The sequence below is a fragment of the Eubalaena glacialis genome, chromosome 13, assembly GCF_028564815.1.
Source record: "Eubalaena glacialis isolate mEubGla1 chromosome 13, mEubGla1.1.hap2.+ XY, whole genome shotgun sequence".
NCBI classification, from domain to species: domain Eukaryota; kingdom Metazoa; phylum Chordata; class Mammalia; order Artiodactyla; family Balaenidae; genus Eubalaena; species Eubalaena glacialis.
In genome coordinates this window covers 71,916,786-71,938,186 of record NC_083728.1, presented here as the reverse complement: position 1 = coordinate 71,938,186, position 21,401 = coordinate 71,916,786, and the positions used below count along the sequence as shown (strand labels likewise).

The following is a 21,401-nucleotide window of genomic DNA, read 5'->3' as shown; positions in this document are numbered from 1 at the left end:
AGGTTGAGAGTGGCCGTAGGGGAGACTAGGGTGGGTACCTGGCCAAAATGAATGGATCAGTGGGCTATTTTGTGGGCTCAGATGAATTTCTGAATCCAGCATTTGCAGTTGTTATAAGTTTCACATTTAGGGGATTCTTCTCCAAATGCACTAGGAGTAGAGAAGGTGGCTTGTACCGTCTCTTCCTTGTCCATGTTGAGGTTTTCCTGGAAGGTGTTACCAACGCCAAGACCCCCATGCTCCCCGCCCCTGTAGCCTTGGCTCCTTAAAGAGTCCCAGAGTAACACAGGAAAGGCAATGGCCATTTATTCTGCTAAAGCTTTGACTCTTTTGTTAATTCTGCAGTATCTACCTTGCCACAAAAGCCAGGTCCAAGCCTGGAATTTAAAAGTCCAAGATCTTCAGCTTCCTCTCAGTTTTATACCTTCCAATCTCTAGGGTAACCCACATACCAAAGGCTCTTCTGATGCTTATTTTGTCCAAGGGCATGGGCTATCCTTTGCTAGTCCGTGATTCACACATCCCCAGATTGGCCCCTCCCAGACTCCTCAGCATTGAGCATCTGAAGTTGGGTAGATTCTATGGGCCAAAAATCAGAAATACCCATCCCCCCCTTCCTTACTTAGTCCCTTGCTCTAACTGACTTCAAGCTGAGTGGCATCCACACAAAAGCAGAAGTGCTTTAAGGTGATTAGCTAGGAACACAAGGTACAATTGGAAATCTGTTGCGCAAACAAGTGTGTGTTTGATTTCTCTCCACTTCCCTTTGGATATTAATCCTTTAATATCCAAGTCCTTCCTTTTGATTAGCGTTTGGTTTCTGGTAATAAATATGGTACCAGCTTCATTGGTTTATTGTGAGGATTAAATGTGAGAAGTAATGGGTGCAAAGCACTCAGCGGTGCCCAGTGTGTTCAGCATTCGGTACGTACTGCTCTTGTTTACAGAGCAGCATTTGCATGAAGGAGGCACTGCTGAAAGGGTTTACATGCAGGGGGATGTCAGGGAGAACAAAGGGGCCTTCCTTCACCATCCTTTGTGGTAAATTGCTTATCTTACCTGCACTCAACCAGCCCAGTGTATGCCTGGCAGGCTAACTCCAGTCACACCTCTGCACCAATCGTGGAGAGCCACATGGGTGGGAAACTGCAATAAAAGGACGGTCCACAGCAGGCTTGGATTCCCATGGCCAGAGGAGGAGGAGGAATGCTCTGTGTTCTCACCTCCAGGTAAGTCCTGCTTCAAGCCCCAGCAGTCTTTCTCCTGATCCTGGGGGCCTCCCCCAACCCTTGACTCACTGGGATTGCTAGGGCTGTTTGTTTCTGGAAGCTTTCAGAACCCAGCAAGGAGTTTGGACCCCGGCCCTTGTCGAGGGCTCCAGTTATCACTCTACGTCCAGTTCAGCCATGACTCCAGGCACCTGCTGGCTGCTCCAGGCCTAAAGATGCCCCCTCACCCTTGTCCCTGGACACCCCACCGAGAAGACAGGCCTCTACTTGGGATTTTATCTCTAAGAATTACCAGTCCCGGGCGCTCTCTCATAACATATTCACGCTATCCCTTCCAGAAACAGACCTCTATCTTCAACTGAAGTCTTCCAGAGGCTGTACGAAGTTATCCAGAGATTTTTCCATTTGAGGAGAGTTTCCCAGAAGAGGAAGTGTTATTTATTTGAGTGCTGACAGGCTCTTCACAGCTCTTTGTTTCTATCCACTCCCTCCCCGTTTATTATTCATTCATCCCTCAAACCCCAATTGAGCAACTCTTGTGCATCAGACACTGTGCAAGGAGCAAGCCCTGGGCTCAGTCTGACATGGTCTCACCCTCACAGACATCTACACACGTAGAGGACACTTCGGGCTCTCTTAGCACAGTGCCTGATGCACAGAACTGAGAAAGGGAAGCCGTGACTTTTGTCTGTAGGTATTCATAGCACCGTCACCCGCCCCCCTCCATCCAGTCTCCAAGAGCCACTACCTTGACCTGAGTAGGAACTACTCTGAGACCTTCTAGGACATTCTGCAGTCCTGGCTGGCTCTAAGCTTGCCTTTGGTTCTCTTGCTGTCAATCTCACCCACTTGGCAAGTCTCCTGCTCCTGTTATACCACCTCCTTTCTTCAAGTCACACCTGCTTTAAAGCAATACAGCCCTTCGTGAAGGAAGCCATCGGTCCATTTCTAAGAATGTGGGCCTAAGCAAGCTATTTCACTTCCAGCACAGTGCTTACACATAGGAGGGGCTCAATGAATATTTCTGGCATTAACTTACTCTGAGTCTCAGCTTCTTCATCTGTAAAATGGGAGGAATAATAATACCTTCCCTGAGGGTGGTTCAGTGCCTTAAATGAGCTAAGGTATGCAAGGGGCTTAGTACACGTGCTAACTGATGTGAGTTCCCTACTTACCCTTGCATGCACCCAAGGGAACAACCTCTGTCTCCTTGATCGTATCTGGGTCTTTCCCTCCTGCACTGCCCCCCGCTGCATGGATAATCTGCGGGCCACTGAGTGACCGCATGTCTCAGCTCATGGAAAGGATGGCTCCTGTCCTGTGGCTGGCCCTGGCCTCCTGCATTCTAACCCTGGCATCTACAGAGCAGCAAGGTAAGTGCTCTGCTCACCTGGCATCTCAGATGCCCTGCAATACCTGGAGAGTGAGCAGGGAAGTGCAGAGAAGGTGCTTCAGGGTCAGTGAGGAGGCAGGGGCATGACTAAAGCAAAGGCTCAGAAGCCAAAAGTCGAGGGAAACAAGATGAGAGAAGCTGGAATCCAGTCACAGTCTCTCAAAGAGCCAAATCAGAAACTCCCCCTCAAGGACAGTGGGAGCCAGTTAACGTAACTTCCCGTGCCCGGATATGGGGGCGATCAGAGAGCCCGGGGTTCATGAGGACATGAATCACCCAGTCACTCTGTGCCTTGTTTTGGCCAGCGCCTCTCCCTCTTCCGAACCAGTTTGCTCATCTGTAAAATGAAAGGACTAGGCTTAGTGATCTCTCTGTGGTCCTTCCAAAGATCCATGGATTGGGCATCTTAGATGCTTGTAGGAAGGGTTCTCAGGCTCAACACAAGGGTGAAAATTTCTGCCCGTGTCACCTGTGGAGGGGGCTAGAGGGACTCAGCTCATGGCCTCCCTTGGGAAAATACAGTGTGTGCAGGAAATAATCCAAGAATAATAAGTGCAGTGACTCCTTTCCTTAAAACAAGCACGTGCATAAGCAAGGCTTGAAAATCTCTTTTCTAAAAATTCCCTCTAATGTGATCCCAGCTTTGTGGGGATGGACAGAGCCCTAGCAATCAGCGCATCGGTGCGGGGCACACAGTCACCCATTAAGTAGCTTGTGCATCAGGGGAAAAAAAAAAGGAATGTGTTGTGATCCTGGTAGGATATACTTAATTCATCATTAAGGCATTCACACTATTCAACATATCAGAACTAGAGGAGAGAACTAGCTTAAACTACTAGGCCCCAGGTGCTGTGCATGGCATTTTGCACCTACTGTCTCATTTAACCAGCCAACAATCCTTTAAAGCTTTATTTTCCCAAATGGGGCATGCATATCCCAAAATGACTGTGAGGGTGCAGAAATTCTTAAAGAATTTTTTTGGGACTTCCCTGGTGATCCAGTAATTAAAATTCTGAGCTTCCACTGCAGGGGGCACGGGTTCGATCCCCGGTCAGGGAACTAAGATCCTGCATGTCGAGGGGCGTGGTCAAAAAAAATTTGTTTTGATAGCTATATATACTTTTCTTCATGGGTATTAAACAAAATAACTAGTACATCATACCTATGGTATCACAGATATTATTCCTTAGGGTGAAACGAATTTATAAAGAGAGTCATTGAAAGAAACACATGAAATAAATAATAGGACAGGTGGACACACGTGTGGCAAACGTCATGACCTGAGGCGTGGGAATGGATGAAGTTTGGGCGCCATTAGCTCACAGGTGCTGTTTTGCAGAAGAGTCTCAGCGGAGTTAAACCATCTGCCAAGGTCACCCAGTCAGCAGGCACAGAGCTGGGCTTAAACCCAGACTGAGCAGCCTGTGGCTTCCTCCGCCCCCCACCCCACCGCTGCTTTACTTGTCTGCCTCTTCACGCACCACAGTCCCTGAATCTGTTACAAGCCATGAGATCAGCAATCAGAAATGGTCCTGTTAGACCAGTGGGGGGTAATTTTGCTTCTCAGGGGACAATTGGCAATGTCTGGAGACAGCTTCGGGGAGGAGTACTCCTGGCATCTAGTAAGAAAAGCTCAGGGCCGCTGCTAAACATCCTGCGGTGCCCAGGACAGCCCCCAACACAGAATTATCCAGCCCAAACGTCAACAGTGCTGAGGTTGAGAAACCTTGTGTTAGATCTTCATCTACTGATAATGGACAAATGTCTATGATATATTAAGTAAAAAATGCAAGTGGAAATGGACATATATACACTACCAAATGTAAAATAGATAGCTAGTGGGAAGCAGCCGCATAGCACAGGGAGATCAGCTCGGTGCTTTGTGACCACCTAGAGGGGTGGGATAGGGAGGGTGGGAGGGAGACGCAAGAGGGAGGGGATATGGGGATATATGTATACGTATAGCTGATTCACTTTGTTATACAGCAGAAACTAACACACCATTGTAAAGTAATTATACTCCAATAAAGATGTTGAAAGAAAGAAAGAAAGAAAGAAAGAAAGAAAGAAAGAAAGAAAGAAAGAAAGAAAGAAAGAAAGAAAGATGCAAGTGAAAAAAAACAAGCTCTACAGCATTAAACCCATTTTTATTTTAAAAAAACTATTTTAAACATATGCATAGAAAGGGTCTAAAGACTGTACAACAAATTTATGGTTACTTCTGGGAATGGAATGGGCTCTGACTAGTTTCATTTCTACTTTATTCATTTTAATGACCCTGATGTTCTTAATGCCTGTAATATACCACACAAAGGCCTCATTATTATTCTGACCCCAGGGTGATGAAGGCTGATGTTCAATGAATGGATCGCGTGCCGCTTGTCCTCATTGGGGCCCCTAGCATTTCCAAAACAAAGTGTGTCGGGGATAAAAACCCTGTAGGCTCTGAGGTTTCTCTGTAAACCTAAGTGTACTGTTACTCTCCAGGTTACAGAAACCCCACCAATGACAGTTCCTATGAGCAGGACTTGGAGTGTGGAGCCCCTGGCACCCCAGAGGCCCAGCTCTGTTTTGACCCCTGCCAGAATTACACCCTACTGGATGAACCCTCCCGAAGCACAGAGAATGCGGAAAAAGTCGAGAGCTGTGACAGTGACAAGCATGGCTGGTACCGATTTGTGGGAGATGGAGGAGTAAGAATGCCGGAGGACTGCGTCCCCGTGTACCACTGCCAGACGGCTGCTCCCATGTGGCTGAATGGCACCCACCCCACCCTCGGGCAGGGCATCGTCAGCCGTACCGCCTGTGCCCATTGGAGTGGCAACTGCTGCCTCTGGAAGACGGAGGTGCTGGTGAAGGCCTGCCCGGGCCAGTACCACGTGTACCGGTTGGAGGGCACCCCGCAGTGTAGTCTGAGATATTGCACAGGTGAGGGGAGCAGGGCTACCCGGTGAAGTGCCCAGGGTCGGTAGAGTGAGTGGAGCGGGTCAGGAGGAGACTCAGCAGAACAGCCTCGACTCAGTGCCTGTCAGTTATTGCCCAGAATGTTGGGAATGTTGCCCAAGGGCTGCCAGACCTTCCAGCATTTCAAGTAAAGCCAGAGATTCGGATTTGAAGGTGAAATCTCCTGGTACATCTATCCACGTGTGTGGCATAATATTAAGAACTCAGACTCATTGAGATTTAGATTTCACTTGGGCAGTTTAATTTAACTCTCTGAGTTTTGGTTTTCTGATCTGAAAAAAATGGACAATGGCAAAAATAACAGCAACATAGCATGCATTACAGTGCCCCTGTCCCTGTTCTAAACACTTTAAACCATTAATTCCTTTAGTCCTCCCATCAACTTGATGAGACACGCACTATATAGTTAGTTCAGATGAGGGGTCTGGGGCACAGAGACGTTCAGCAGTTCTCCCAGCATCACAGAGCTGGAATTGTGGCAGAGCCAGATTTGAACCTAGCACCCCAGCGCCACGATCCAAATGCTTAACTGCTATGCTACCCCCACCCCCATGTGGTCCCCACGTGAAATGAACGAGCTAATGCAGGGAACGTACTGGGAACAGCGTCTGCCTTGTAGTAAAAGCACTAGGATGGCACCTCCGAGGTTCTCACCTCACTGGATTAGGAGTCAGGAAATTCGAGTTTGAGGCTTGACCCTTCCACCAAGCGTGGCACAAGTCTTCCGTGCCCTGTAGAATGACAAGGTTGGCCTTGGTGGCCTCAGGTCCACCCTGCTCTGCATCTTGATCCTCTTCCTCTGCACCTTACCCCAGACCCCAACACCACGGTGGACAACTGTGAGAGGACCTGCCGCCCCAACGAGGAGTGTCGCTTCGTCAGCAACACCTGGGACTGCTTCTGCAGACAGGACCTCAATATCTCCGGTGAGCGCTGGGATTGGGCTGGCCTGGTGGGCAGGGCAGGAGGGAGGGAACTTCAGAGGGTCTGGACAAGGTGTGGACCAGAGGTAGTAGGGATGGAGCTGAGGTCAGGGGATGAGAGTGCACGAAGCCAGTGAGTTTGCAAGGATGGGGGGCAGGGATGGAGCACATTTCCAGGTCAGCCACTGGACCAGGGCCTCAGGAATGAGTGGGCTTGACCCACGAGGGACAAAGGTACTGAGGATGAGAACTCTGCAGGTGCGGAAGTTGTGTTCAAATATCTGCAGAGTCTATACATGAGGAACAGGGGCAGACTCCTGTGCCAGTCCTGGATTGGCCAGGTGGGGCCTGGGGCCTGGGACAAGCCACCTACACTCTCTGAGCCTTAATGTCCTCATCTGTAAAATGGGGATGAGCTGATAATAAAAAATACCCACAAAGCAGGGTTTTTATGAGAATTCAATCAGAGCAGTCCAAATGGGCAGGCTCTGGAGGTGATGTTCTTCTCATCCCAGTAGGTAAGCAAACACCGTCAGGTGACCCATGGGTAGACATGCCACAGATGCGCCCTAAGCCCTGGGTGGGGATTGGATAAGCTTCCCACTGAGACGATCTCCTTCCCTCCGAGACTCTAACAAGGGCCTCCGACTCTTGCTTTGGGCACAAGCCTGCTTTCCTGTGAGCACACTTGCAGTCCCTGTAGAGGAGAGGGTGTTCTAAGCAGAGGGAGAAGGAGGAGCCCGAGTTCCCCATCTCTGGCGACAGGGGTGTCCTTCTACCTCCAGATGCAGGGAGGGCACCTTTCACAGGGGAGACTTATTTCCTGCCTCCAGGGAGACAGAGAGGAGGGTCAGAGTGTCACTCTTGCATTAGCTGTACCTTAAGTAACTTTAATTCAAAATAATCAATGTACCATTAGGCATATTTTGGGGCGACCTGCTCTGGGGCTCAACAGGAACCAGACACGAAAACCTTCACCAAGCCTGCACACAAAATGCTTGGAAATCTTGGACCAGGGGCATCTTTGCCAACCTTGCCTACCATAAGCCTGGGTGTGAATCCCACATGGGTCCCAGGCCCCCTCCAGTCTCCCCAGCCTCCCGGTGGGCAAGGTGGCTTTGCCAAAGGGCAGAAAGTGTGAGCTCTGCCCACTACTTCCAGACCCCTGTCCACTCTACCTACCTTCCTCTCCCAACTTTCCAGATGTGCACAGTTTGCAGCCCCAGCTGGACTGTGGGGCCAAGGAGATCAAAGTGTCCCTGGACAAGTGTCTGCTGGGAGGCCTGGGTTTCGGGGATGAGGTCCATGCCTACCTTCAGGACCGGAACTGCAGCAGCATGATGCAAAGAGAAGAGAAGAACTGGATATCGGTGACCAGCCCCACCCAGGCTGGTGCCTGCGGAAACATTCTGGAGGTGAGTGGTGTTTATCCCACTGCTGCCAGAGTGCGGGAGCTGGGCTGGTGGGGCCTGTCTCAGTAACTGGGAGCCCTTGGACAAGTCACTTAGCCTCCATGGGCCTCTAGAGGTATGTGAGCTTACACATGTTTGTCCAGGAGGGAGCTGAGAATAGGTTTGATGCTTAAGCTCAGTCAGTGTAAGCTATGATTATGATTATTTCACTTAGGGATGAGGTGGGAAAGGTTCACAGAGGACCAGGCATGGTGATTCCTGACTGTTCCCAAGGGTCAACAATCTATTGTTCTAGTTTTTGATCTGGGGTCCTCAGTCCCCTTCCCATAAAGTGGCAGTGCCACTGCGGGAGGAGGCCCATTGCCTCCTTGAGGTCAGAGGGCAGGGTGTCAGCTTGACTGACAGCATCAACTCTGGAGTCACACAGACCTGAATCCCAGATACACTTGTACCCTCATCCACATAAACATACATGTGGTCTTGTTTTTATGCCAAAGAGAAACCAAACCCATGCCATCTACAAAAATACCCTCTCCTTGGTCAACGATTTCATCATCAGAGACATCATCCTCAGCGTCAACTTCCAGTGTGCCTACCCGCTGGACATGAAAGTCAGCCTCCAAACTGCCCTGCAGCCCATTGTAAGGTATGGCACTGACCCTTACCCTTTGACCCATAACCCTGACTGACTTCACGACATCTTGTGACGTCCACAGGATCCGCCCACCTCCTTCAGGAGCTTCCGTTCATTCGCTCGCTCATTCCACAAATATTTGTTGATTGTGCACGAGGAATGTTCAGCATGAACAAGGCAGGCATAGAATATTTTGTGGATATTAAAGATTATTACTATGAAACAATACAACAACATGAAACAGTGTTAATTAAATACGCTGAGGAATAAAAATGCACAACAATTTCATTTGTCTTGAGGAAGAAAGGCATTAAACAACTAACTATATCAAAAATTATTTACAAGTGAGATGCACGCAGTGTGGGGTAGGCTGGGAGTGCTGTGGGATCAGGGAGCAAGGGTCCCTGACCTAATCTTGGTTGGGGAGGACAGCTGGGGGCAGGAAGGCTTCCCTGCAAATGTGGGAATTAAGCCAGATGAGCTTTGATTGGATAAACAGCGCCCGTAACTCACGAGAAATAGAACCAAATAGCAATTTGGATGGAATTCAATTTGGGCAGGGGCTTTTGTCTTTTGTTCACTGCTGTATCGCTGTGCCTGGAATGGGCCCTGTTGAAGGAATTCCTCAGCATTCCTAGACTTGCTGGGGGACCTTCTGGGGGTATCAGAAACCCAAGGTGCCCTTCCCATTCCCTTATTGCCTCCTGGGCTCACAGAATGGCAGGGTTATGATTAGAAATCTTCTGGTTCAGTTTCTAGGTTTCAGTCTGTAATGTGTTGGGGCCCAAGGTTCATAAAAAATAAATATTAAAGCCATTTTATTTATCTTGTTAAAACTGGTGTTTCATTGAAGATTATGGGGTGGAGGGAAGAGGTCTGCTGCCAAAAACTGTGAGCCCACAGAACTGGTCCCAAGCCCTATTCTACAGGTTAGAAGACGGAGGTGTTCTTTGAGTGAAGGAGGTATGTCTGCTCTCTGATGCAGGGAGAATTTGTAGGAATCCTGGAGCCAGACTCATGTGTTTGTCAAGTTTAGTGCCTAGAAGGTAGTAAATGCTTGATTTAAGTAAGTGATTGAATAGTTCATTTAGAAATCAAAGATGTGCCTCTGCCTTCATAACCCGACACAAGTGTGGGACTTGATTGATTTTGTGCTCACTGGTCAAAACCTGAAGTTTCCATTCTTGTGGTTTCTCTGTTCTCAGTTCCCTGAACATCAGTGTGGACGGGGAGGGAGAGTTCACTGTCAGGATGGCCCTCTTCCAAGACCAGAACTACACATCTCCTTATGAAGGGGCTGCAGTCGTGCTGTCTGTTGAATCCATGCTCTATGTGGGCACCATCTTGGAGAGAGGGGACACGTCCCGATTTAACCTGGTGTTGAGGAACTGCTATGCCACGCCCACTGGAGACATGAATGACCCTGTGAGATATTTCATCATCAGAAACAGGTACCGGACAATCTGGGGTTATCTTTTGGCCTAAATGAGGTTTGGGGTGGAGAAGAATGATCACCTCATCCCTGCCTGGCAGTTGGGTAAATTGGCTTGCCTCTTTTGGAAAATAATTTGGTATTACATATCATGACCATACCCTGTGACCCAGAAATATCACTCCTGAAATTGTAGCGTTAAAGGATTAACAGAAAATAGGTGGACAGGGTAAAGAAATGCCAATTATTTTTCATTTCAGTATCTTTCATAACGTTGGCAATAGGTTCATAGTTCAAAAACAGGGACTTTTATACAGATGTTAACACTAACTGAACAACATGAAAATAGCGTAAGTGTTATGGGACAAAATATTATTGAATATTGTTAACTAGCAAAAACAAAGGGAAATGCATATCTATAGATCATGATTCAAACCGTGGTAATAATACTGGCTAATATTTATCATAGAGTTTAGCTGTATGCCAAGCACTGTGCTAAACAGAATATAAGGATTAGCTCACTAAATGCTCACATCAACCCTAGGAAGTGCATATTCCTGTCCCTACTTTACAGATAAGAAAAGTGAGGTTCAGTAAAGTAATCGGCTCACGATCGCTTAGCTAGAAAGTGGGTTGGGTTGGAATTTGAAATCAGTCTGTCTTGTTCCAGGGACTGTGCCCCCCAAAACTTAAACCGTGTGGGCTTATGGGTAACATTGTGGAGGAAACCTGGAGGAATAAAAGTCTATGTTATAGGTTGGAGAAAACACTTGGCGGGAGGTGGGGAGGCTCTTTAATTCTCTCCGATGCTGTTTTTATACTGGATACAAATTAAAGATGCAGCCAAGGGCCTCAGGCCCCCTGAGTTGCTCTAGAAGTTAAATCCCTGCCCCTGTCACCTCCCAGCTGCCCAAATAAACGTGATTCCACTATCTACGTGGAAGAGAATGGGGTGTCATCGGAAAGCCGGTTCTCAGTTCAGATGTTCATGTTTGCTGGAAATTATGACCTAGTTTTCCTGCATTGTGAAATTTCTCTTTGCGATTCCCTTAAAGAACAGTGCCAGCCGGTGAGTATCTCTTTGGACTGAACAACTATTCAGTGCCTGACATGGGGCCTGGTACCTCCATATATATTTATTGGAATTATGGATGGATTGAAAGAAGGGAGGGAGGAAAGGAGAGAGGAAGGGAGGAAGGAAGGGAGAAAGGGAAAGAAAGTTAGATGGATGAAGAGATGGAAAGATGGATGGATGGGTGGATGGATGGAAGGGAGGGAAGGAGAAAAAGAGGAAGAGAGGGAAAAAAGAAGGATGAATGGATGTACTTTAAGCCTCCAAAAGCCTCCCACATGTAAGCAATCCTTGTGTCCCCAGGAAGTATATCAGATGAAAGAGCCTGTCCTCTAGGTTTCCTTGGCCCAGGACATTTTAAATGATTTTAATAATAGTTGACTTTTTTTAGTGCTTACTCTGTGTCAAGCACTGTACTAAAACTTTTATATGCCTTATCTAATTTAATTCTCACAGCAACCCTTTAAGTAGATTCTTTTAGCAACCCCATTGTACAGATGAGGAAACTGAGCTCAGAGAGGTCCCTTGCCCAAGGGCCACACAGCTAGAAAGTATCAGAGCTGGGGTATGCCCTGGCTGAGGTGTAACTACAGTGCCCACGCTCTTAACCCAGACTTAGCACTGCCTGCTAAGAGTTGGCATTTCTTGAGTGCTTACTATGTGCCTGTGTGTTGCAGGCATACTTCCTTTTAACCTTCACAACCAAGAAGATACTATTTAATAATAGTAGACAGGTATAGTCATTTGTCCCAAATTAAACAACTAAAAGAGAGGAGAAGAGATTCAAACCCAGGTTCATTTGACATGACAGTGAGAATTCTCTAGATTGAGAAAACCAAACATCAGAGTTAGGATCATATAGTGGGTGAGGCTCCATTCTTGGGCCGGAGCTGCCCATTGCAGGAGCAGTCTGGAGAGGAACGTGCCTTTACATTTTGACATAATGAGAATTCTCCATCCCCACAGTCTTGCTCGAGAAGTCAACTCCGCAGTGAAGGAGTGGCTATTGATCCAGCCCGTGTTTTAGATCTGGGACCCATCACTCGCAGAGGTAAGAAGTGGCCACGTCCTAGTGATAACACCAGCTGGCCAAGTGCTGACAGTTAACTGCAGATGCTTGGGGTCACCAACCTAACAACCCAGGGCTTTTTCTGCTTCCTCAGTGCCCCCCACTGGTGAATGCATCTTTCCAGCAGATGCTTTGGGTAATGATAATCGCCTTTGCCACGTGTGCTGTGCACTAGAGCTCAGGCTAAGCTCTCAGCATGCACTGACTCACTTAATCCTCCCCAGATGCATCCATTTTACAGGTGAGAAACTGAAGCTCAGAGAGATTGACTCACCCAAGATCACCCACTCATGAGTAGCTGGAGTTAGCACTGAACCCAGCTCGGTCTGATTCCAAAGCGTGTGTCCTTTGCCTTTTCCCTCCTGCCAGGTCCCCATAACTCAGTCTAAGTCCTAAACCAACTTTGTTTTCTGGGGAATGACTGTGGTTCTCAAAATCCAGTTACAGTGTTCTGGGGCATGACATAGGAGAAGCTTTCCAAGTGCTCCTCAAATTTTCATCCCTCCATCCCACGGGTTAGCAGTACCTGTGGTAGTTAGTCATGGTTTTTATTCGCACTGGAATGGCAGAATCAAGAAATCCAAAAAAATGAAAACATTTTTTTTTGTCCTAGAGAAATTAGGATGCAGTAACATTAATAACAGTAATAATAGTAACAGTAATAATAATACTTTGTGCCTGGCACCATACCAAACACATTTCTATGCATTATCACATGAAATGTTCACAACAGTCTAAGGACGTAAGCACTATTACCACTTCCATTCTCCAGATGAGTAAACAGGCTGTCTCCTGAAGAAGGCTCTGCCTGGAATTGTCCTGTCCTTTTATTGCCTCATGTGTTGTCACAGGGTAGCTAGGGGAGGGGGGAGGAGGTGCTAGGAACTTCCACTTTGCAATCAGACAGACTGGGGTTCAAATCCAAGCTCTTCCACTTACTGGCAGACATTGCTGAGCCTCAGTCTTCTCATCTGTCAAATGGGGATGAGAACAGTTTCCTCACAAATCTGTCAGGAGGATTAAGTTTCATATGCATGATAATAGATGCTTCCACAATGTGGATTGTCCGTGACTGTGATGGCCAGGTCCAGGAGGTCTTGGAGCAACTGTGGCTACAGTGCCACAGTCAGTGGAGCATGACTATGGAAACCCTCACCTTCTGCTCTTGTCTCCAGGTGCCCAGTCTCTTGGTGTCATGAGTGGAGCCACCAGCACTGCAGGTACATCATTTTCTCCTGCCTTTCCCACAGCCCTCCCTCCCGACTCTCCCTCTTTTTAATTCAGTGCATATTTAGTTATAGCCTCTTCTACGTGCCAGGCCCTGTGCCAAGAACTGTGGACCCTGAAATGAATCAGACCCTAGACTGGCTCTAGAGATGAGCTCTCACAGTGCAGCAGGAGAGCCAGTCATTAGACAGGAAATGTTTATTGAGCACCTACTGTGTGCTAGGCTTTGTTCTAGGCACTGAAGTTATAATGGTGAACGATACAGGCCAGGTGCCTGCCCTCACGGAGATTGTGTTCCAGTTGAGAAATAGATAATAAAAAGTTAAGAACGTAGTTTAGAAATAGAGGAGAGTGATGTGATAGAAAATTACCAGCATGGGTTAGGGCTAAATAACCACCTTAAATAACACAGAAGTTTATTTCTCTCACACATAAATGAAGTCCACAAGGCAAGCAATTCAGGGCTAACAGGGCAGCACCATGAGGTCATCAAGAATCCAGACTCACTTCATGGATAGGGGAAGGCTAGCTCCTAATAAAGAGAGGTAGGCTCTGAGGGCATTGGTTCCGGGCTATCAGAAGAATCACAATCCTTAGGAGCCTCTATCCAGATGATCTCATCCCATGTTCCTCAGTCCCCAGGTTTTTCCAACCAGAGCTCTGACATCGTAGCAAAGCTGCCTAGACAGGGCATTCAACCATCTTTTAAGCTTGGCAACTATATTGAGCCCAAATTTGCTCTTCAGCTGTATCCACTCTCCTATTTGCAGTAGATAAGGGCTTCTTACCAGCTAACTAACTACCAAAGAGACCCTCTGGCTCTCTCACTTGGCCCTAACAATTAAAACTCCTCAGTTACTCATCCTTCTGCAGTAGGGCATTACTATAAAGCAGTAATAATTAACCAATTCCATTTCCCCTGTACTTAAAGGCCTGAATCATTGCACTGGCCAGAGAATTCCCCCCTCAACAGGAACTTTCTCTTGAGTCACTAATTGGTGAAAATTTTAGCAATTATTTTGCTGCCTTATGATGGGAACTACTCATGCCACACATATTAGCTGGGATTGGGTTCTAAAAAAAAAAAGAATCCAGCTTCCTTCCATCTCACCCCTCTACCATCTTTAGGGTGTGGCCATCACCTTCATGGTCCAAGATGGCAGCCAGAGCACCAATCTTTATATCTAGGCCAGGATTGAGGGAACTTGGAAGAAGTCAATGACTTTTAAGGAACAGTCCTGGAAGCTGACACCTTATACCTCCACTTACATCTCATTGGCCAGTGCTTAGTCACATGGCCACACCTAGCTGCAAAGGGAGTTGGGAAATGTAGTCTTTATCCTGGGTGGCCATGTGCCCAACCAATGTGTGATGGTTCTATTACCAAGATAGGAAGGAAAATGAATATCAGAGTGGATAAATGGTCAGAAAATTTTTCAGAGGAGGTGATATTTGAACTAAATGAGAAAAAGGAGACAGGTGTGCAAATATTAGCGGAATAAGCCCTGTAGGCAAAATGAATGCTAGTTGCAAAAATGAGATAGGCATATAAGCAAATAAATCACAAGCAAGTAGATAGTGCAGAAGGGGCACACAGAAGAGTAATTAACTGTATTGGATAAGGTCAGGAGAGAATTTCAGCATGTGTTGACATCTGAAAGGGCTTTTGATGGATGAATTGGAGTTCAATAGGAAGACAAATCTAAGAAACGTATTTTGGTCCAAAGGGAAAGCAATGCTATTAAGATTTCACTGTCCCCCAAAATGGCCTATGCTGGTGAACCCAGACATGGAAAAGTTCTACCCATCCTCAAATCTCCAACTAGATAACAGTCTAAAAGTTTCCAGATAATCTCAAGTTGTCCTCTCCATGCTCAGTGCTAACATTCAGACAACACTCAGAAAAGCAGTGCTCATTGGAGAGGGGGGTTTAGGGCTCAGACCAGGGCAGGGACCTCAATCTCATTCATTTCTTCCAGTCCTTCAGGTTAGCACAGTGCCTGGAACAGCCTGGCTTCCCAGTAGACTTTGCCAAATTGACTAATTTCTTGGTGGGTAGTGGATTCTGGAGCCTTCTGAAAATGGAGGGAATCACTCTGACCTGGTAGCAGAGTACCACAAGAGGGCACCTATGGTTTCATTGCTTGCTATCTCCCACAAGCATTTTTGATGTTTTAGAATTAATTGAACATCAACCTATGTTTCATAATTATAAGCTGGTTGTCATATACTAATATGTTTCTGAAAATTATGATATTCTTCCCCCCCTCCCTCCTAAGGACATCAGCAAGTTACTCTGAAATTTAGGGGACAGAGAGCCGTTATAATCTGGTATTGGGTGGAAGGGGCGGTGCATGCCTCTCCCAGGTCCTCCAATATGAGGCAGCTATGATCCAGGATCCAAGCCCTTCTTTAACCCTGAGTATACAGTAATGTTTAGAAGAGATATGATTCCAACCTCCCAGATCTTAGAGTCTAATTTTCAAAATCAATACTTACATGGTGTTTACCATGTGCCAGGCACTGTTCTAAATGCTTGCTATGAGTTCACTCACTTGCCTTACAAAAATCTCATGCAGTAATAGCTGCTAGTAATGTTTCTATTTTGCATACAGGGAAATTGAGGCGCAGAGAGCTTCAATAACTTGCCTGGGTCTGCACAGCTAGTTGCAGAGCTAGGATTCTAAGCTAAGTAGTGAAGCAATAGAAGTAGTGCTTTTTCACCTCCCTGTCTTTCTGCCTCTTCAGTATTAGTCATAGTAAGTAATGCTAGCTGCTGTAACAAACAATCGCCATCTTTCTGTGCTTTTATACAACAGTTTATTTCCCACTAAATCACTGGAGGATGCAGTTCAGTGCCTTTGCAGTCATTAGGAACTCAGGTTCTTACCTTCTGGCAACTTCTGGCAACTCTACTGTCCCCTGCAAGTGCTCTCCTGGATCCTCTGCATCTGGTCCCTAGATGATGGATGAGGGAGCATGGAGAATTATGTAGGAGGTTTTAAGGACCAGGCCTAGAAGCAGCTTCTACCCACATTCCACTGGCCAGATTCAGTCATATGGTCCCACCTACCTGCAAAGGAGGTGGGGAAAGGTGCCTTCCAGCACGCCCAGAGGAAAATGAAGTGTTTGGTGGTGGTGAGACAGCTTTGCCTCTACCACATGGCCCTGTGCCACCTCCCAGGGGCTGTAACCCAAAATAAATATTAAGGATACTCTGCCTTTGTCATCCTTATAAGACAGAAGATAGGGATGCCACCTCGTTTTGGCTGCTGAATTCCAAAGCCCAGCACCTGACAGTCCTCTCTTGCGTTTCAGTGTTCCTGGTGGCCTGGCCCGTGCTTCTCCTGCCTGTCCTCCTGGCTGGGCTGCTCTGAGAGCTCAGCTGGGCATCTGGCCTTGAAGCTCGTGTTCTTCCCTCTGGCAATGGCTTCCAGTCACCCTTCAGCTCTGCTGGTTCTCTCTCCAAATCACATAGACAGTCTCCAGGCCTGATTAGGCTTGGAGAAAAAGAAGAGCTTTCCCTTGTTTAACATTCTCAGTGCCTTTGTATTGCTCTTTTTCTCATGGTGGGTGCCCTGTCACCTGGGCTGGCCTGACTTCCTCATTCATTAGCAGGATCCTGAAAGCAAACTTGCGACGTGCTTCTGTGGCTACAAGTGTAGCATGCGTTCATAACTTCAGGGAAGAGGGGCTGTGTCGATGGGGGGAAGGGGCGGGGGGATTGCTTGTAAAAAGGTACCTCCCACGGTCTTCCCAAACACCCCCTGTTCTGACTGCCAGTGAATTGAACAGACCAATGTTTGCTTTCACCCCGCTTCCTCTGGTGTATTTCCATCACGGTTTCAACAATATCCATGGGAACATGTTGTAAAGGGGCCACTTTTGGAGACCTTGTTCTGGGGAAGACTGGTGCCCATTGCTCCCCTGTCCCCCACCATGCTGCAGACATGCTTTGACATGCCTAAAACTACACAAACCCGTACCCCTGGGACCTGGATGCTAGAGGAAATGCTCAGTTTGGGTGCAGAGATGCTGTCACCCCAGAGCACACCTCTAGCTGTAAATAGTGATGCCCTTGCTCTGAAGGGTTAAGCAGGGAGTCCCAGTATAAAATGATGCATCAATACTGCCATGGGGATGTAGCAGCAGAGCCTGGGCGATGGGTGAAGTCCCTTTCTGGAAACCTTGAATGAACCCTCACAGACTCCACGAAGATGCCACAGATAGAGAATGCTATGCATGAGGCCTCTCCAAGCCAGCCTCAGGGAAAGTGACAGGATCAGGGCTAGGCGACCAGAGGCAGAGCCTATTCATCTGCCAGGAGGAGACTTTCCAAAGTGCCACGTTGTTCAGAGATGGTATGGTTGCAAGAAAGAGAAACCCACTCCAATGGACTCAGGCCAAAGGGGAATTAATTATAAGGATATAGGAGCACCAAGTCCAAGGACAGAAGATACAGCCTGACTGCACAAGGAGAACCACGAGAAACTGAAGTTTGTCTGTCTTTCCACCTGTCACTCTTCCTAGAACCTTGCAGCCTTTACATCTGCTTATCTTTGTGTGTTCCCTTCATTTCCCCCCTCTCTCTGTGAAACTAGTTTTACCCGTTCATTCATCATCCTTGATTAAATATGGACATTGCAGCTTCATATCACTTCTTAATTCAGAGACCACAGAGACCACCTGGCATCTTGGTATCCCACATCCAAATTGCACCCGGGGAATCTGATTTCCCTGTGGGTATGAGTGCTTCCCCTGGCCCAGTCATTGAGGGCAGGCGAGTGGGCTCATCTAGCACAGAGCCAGTGGGGCCGACCTGAGGGGGCAGGTCTCAGATAAATGGGGGTGTTCCTTGGACAGATCTCCCAAAAGACCACTATGATAGTGGCTTCTTTGAAAGGGAGGTTCCCAGGAGGAATTGCTTTCTGTTCCCAGTAAGTTAGAGGATTCACAACTACTATATTCCAAGGGAGGTGGCATGCTAGGAATGGACCTGAAAGGAGGTCAGAGGTCCTAATCTTTCCCCTCTCTGAGGCTCATCTTCTCCCTTCTGTAGAAAAAAAGGGGCTTGGCTAGAGCAAGATTCACAACAATTATAGTGGAGCTATTTCTTTAAATACAAGTCTACATGAACATCCTATATATAGAGATTAAAAGCAAATAGACTCTTATTGATGTCAGGTAGGGGGCTTACCTCTTTCGTTCTGTGCTTCCCTCCTCAAACCCCCAAAGAAACTCCATGATAACCCACAGGGTTACCAAGGGCAAAAATTTGGAATTCCCTGGAACATACAACCTCTAATATCTCTTCTGGTGTAAAGCACATGGGATTCCACTTAACTAGACTGAACCCCCTTTGTCTGTCTATCTGTCTGTCTGACATCTATTTATATATCATCTATCTATCATCTATCTATCATCTAATCTATCCATCTAGCTCCTAGTCTCTCTTTCTCTCTCCATCTGTCTGCCTATCATCAAGGTAGTTACAGCTTTTTGTCTTCTATGAATGGGCATCCCTACGAGTAAGAGCCACTGAATATTCAGTCTACTTCGTTCATTCAATCAACGCTAATCTGCTGAGCAGTTGTTATGTCCCAGGTCCAAGGGCCTGGGTAAAATAATGAAGGAAACACAGTCCCTGCCCCTAAGACGTTCACAAGCTGGTGGAACACAAACATGCACAGAGACATGCACAGGCAGATCACATTCACACACACTTTCCCACTGACCCTCAGGCCCAGAACTCACACCCATACCAACATACACTTGCAACAGATATACACGTCAACTTCACATGCTCAAAGATACATGTCACACACAGAGATCCTCACCTGGGCCCTCAAGCTCAGTCACCCACATATTTATTGCCATGAATAACTTAGTAACAGCTAACATTTTAACATGTCCTGTGCATCATTCTAGATGCACTGTGGACACTATATCATTCCACCCTCACATTAGGTACTGAAGATATGTACTTTTATTACCCCCAGTTTAGAGATGAGTAAACCAAGGCTTAAAGAATTACTTGCCCAAGAGCTTATAGCTTTCAAATTCTGTATTCAGGGTTTAAACCCAGGTAGCCTGAATTTGGAGCATTTGCTCTTGACTGGACACTCTATGCTGCCTCTGTTTATGTACAAAGCACACACACACACACACAGAGGTACTCATATATTCACACATGTACCACTATATATACATGCATCCACTCATGTGCATACAGGCACATGGGAACATGTGGACACATTTGCCTACACAGAGACCCTCACACATACACAGACATGAACATTAATGGACACACAGATGCTCATGTGCACACTGACTTATGCGTGGTCATGTAGATGCAGACACATACACCTTAGTACAGAAAAAAATAAAACCAGAAACACATTCTATGCTCTACACACACACACACACACACAAGCACACATAGATACATATACATATGCATACATACCTCTAAGACACAGGACCTGGATCCAACTCCCCAGGAGCCAGGACTCCAACCATGTCTCCTCTCTCATTAGTTTTCCTCTCCTCCATCCCCAGTCCTGCCCAGCTGGGCACTGAGACAAGAAGTCCAACCTGGGTCACAGTGAAAATAGGCTCTAGACTCAGCATCTGGAAGTTCTGGAGTAGAAAGATGATGGAGACAGTGAGAAGGAACCTGACCCGTATCAGGAACACTGACGTCTCTGTCCTGGGAGGGGGCGTGGGGTACCTCCTCGTAGCAGTGGTGGAGGATGCAAAGAGGAGGATGCAGAGAAGAACTGGGCAGCCCTGCCCTCTAGGACCTTAGAGTCGACTTGGGAAAGCAGGGCATACAAACTCCATGCAGCCAAAGCCAAGCAGTGTAAGACTGACACAGACACTGCTGCAAGATGGGGAGAAAGGAGAACTCAACTCAGCCTGGGAGAAGAGGGAAGTATCCCAGCCCAGAGAGTTTAGTCCCTTCATTTTCCAGTTGGAAACTGAGGTTCCCAAAAGAGAAGTCACATGTCCATTCTTAACCCTATAAGGGACACTAGAAGACATGTTGTGACCAGCTGGGCATGAGGGGCAAGGGGAAAGTGGTCCCCTGAAGGAAATTAGAATGAGGACCCTAAAGGATAAATTCCACCCAACCCAAGTCATTTCATAATCTCTCCTCACCCCCTCCTTCTTCTTCCACCTCTTTCTCTTACAAAGGGCTGGAAATCACCCTTTTCTTTTCCTTCCTCATCACAGCAGATTCTCGCTTCTAAAACTCTATGAAATCCATCCACTTTTCTTCGATTCCATTGACCCTGATCTTTTCTAAGTCACCGTCCTCTCATACCTCTATAATAGCTTCCCAACTGGTCTGTCTCTAGTCTCACCCCTCCCAATCCACTCTCTACACTGCAGCTAGTCAGCATATAAAGCAATTCACTTCTCTCTTGAAACCCCTTCAGCAGCTCTTTACCTTCTATGGGATGAGATCAGCTTACTAGCTGGCAGACAAAGTCCCCACCGTCTGAGCCCTGCCTGTCTCTTCAGCCTCAGATCTTATACGTATCCCCTTTATACCCCTGTTCTGGCTTCTCTGAATTTTCCACAGTTCCTTGACCTGTTCCATTTCACCTGTGCTGTTTTTTTCATGTGCTGGTCCTGCTGCCTGGAAGGCCCCTCCCATTCTGGGGATGTGACCCTAATTAACCTCAGGGTCATTTCTCCTGGAAAGCCTTCCTGACCCTGCTCCCCAGTCTAGAGCTGATTACACTCCGCTCTGTGAGCCCTTCTCTACAGAACCTCATTCTCAGGTGCGTTATCTGCATCTGAAGTGATCTGTTTATACTCATCCCACATCCTCCACCCTAGATTGTTTGTTCCTCAAGGACAGGGGCTTTGCCATATTCACACATTACTGGCTGGATAAATGAAGACACAGGCTGCCTCATGCTGTCATCTTCCAGGAGAGGAAGAAAGAGCTTAATATCAAAAATAAAGAAGAATTTCTCACTTGGATAATTATGAAAGCGCCAACTCAGAATGGGAACAGGAATTCTGGGCTCGACC

The 21,401-nt window shown here is 47.1% G+C and overlaps 1 protein-coding gene and 1 long non-coding RNA gene across 3 annotated transcripts; one reads left to right on the top strand and one right to left on the bottom strand.

Annotated features, from left to right (window-relative positions):
• Positions 1–1,148: 1,148 nt before the first annotated feature.
• On the top strand, positions 1,149–17,054 carry GP2 (glycoprotein 2). 2 transcript variants are annotated; one of them, XM_061207770.1, is made up of 11 exons: positions 1,149–1,229; positions 2,422–2,602; positions 5,110–5,550; positions 6,402–6,512; positions 7,713–7,924; positions 8,419–8,567; positions 9,761–10,006; positions 10,894–11,056; positions 12,026–12,110; positions 13,304–13,348; positions 16,674–17,054. In XM_061207770.1, the coding sequence occupies exons 2-11, from the start codon at positions 2,515–2,517 to the stop codon at positions 16,730–16,732; spliced, it is 1,599 nt and encodes a 532-aa protein (XP_061063753.1). In that variant the 5' UTR covers positions 1,149–1,229; positions 2,422–2,514; the 3' UTR covers positions 16,733–17,054. The 2 variants fall into 2 exon arrangements, with proteins under 2 accessions (XP_061063753.1, XP_061063752.1); XM_061207769.1 differs by lacking the exon at positions 1,149–1,229 and having other exon boundaries at positions 2,528–2,602; positions 5,208–5,550.
• LOC133102764 (uncharacterized) lies at positions 16,240–20,899 on the bottom strand. Its single transcript, XR_009703087.1, has 3 exons — positions 20,809–20,899; positions 19,822–19,994; positions 16,240–16,313 (listed from the first exon to the last, which is right to left on the bottom strand). It is a non-coding gene; the product is annotated as an uncharacterized LOC133102764 (long non-coding RNA).
• Positions 20,900–21,401: the final 502 nt, after the last annotated feature.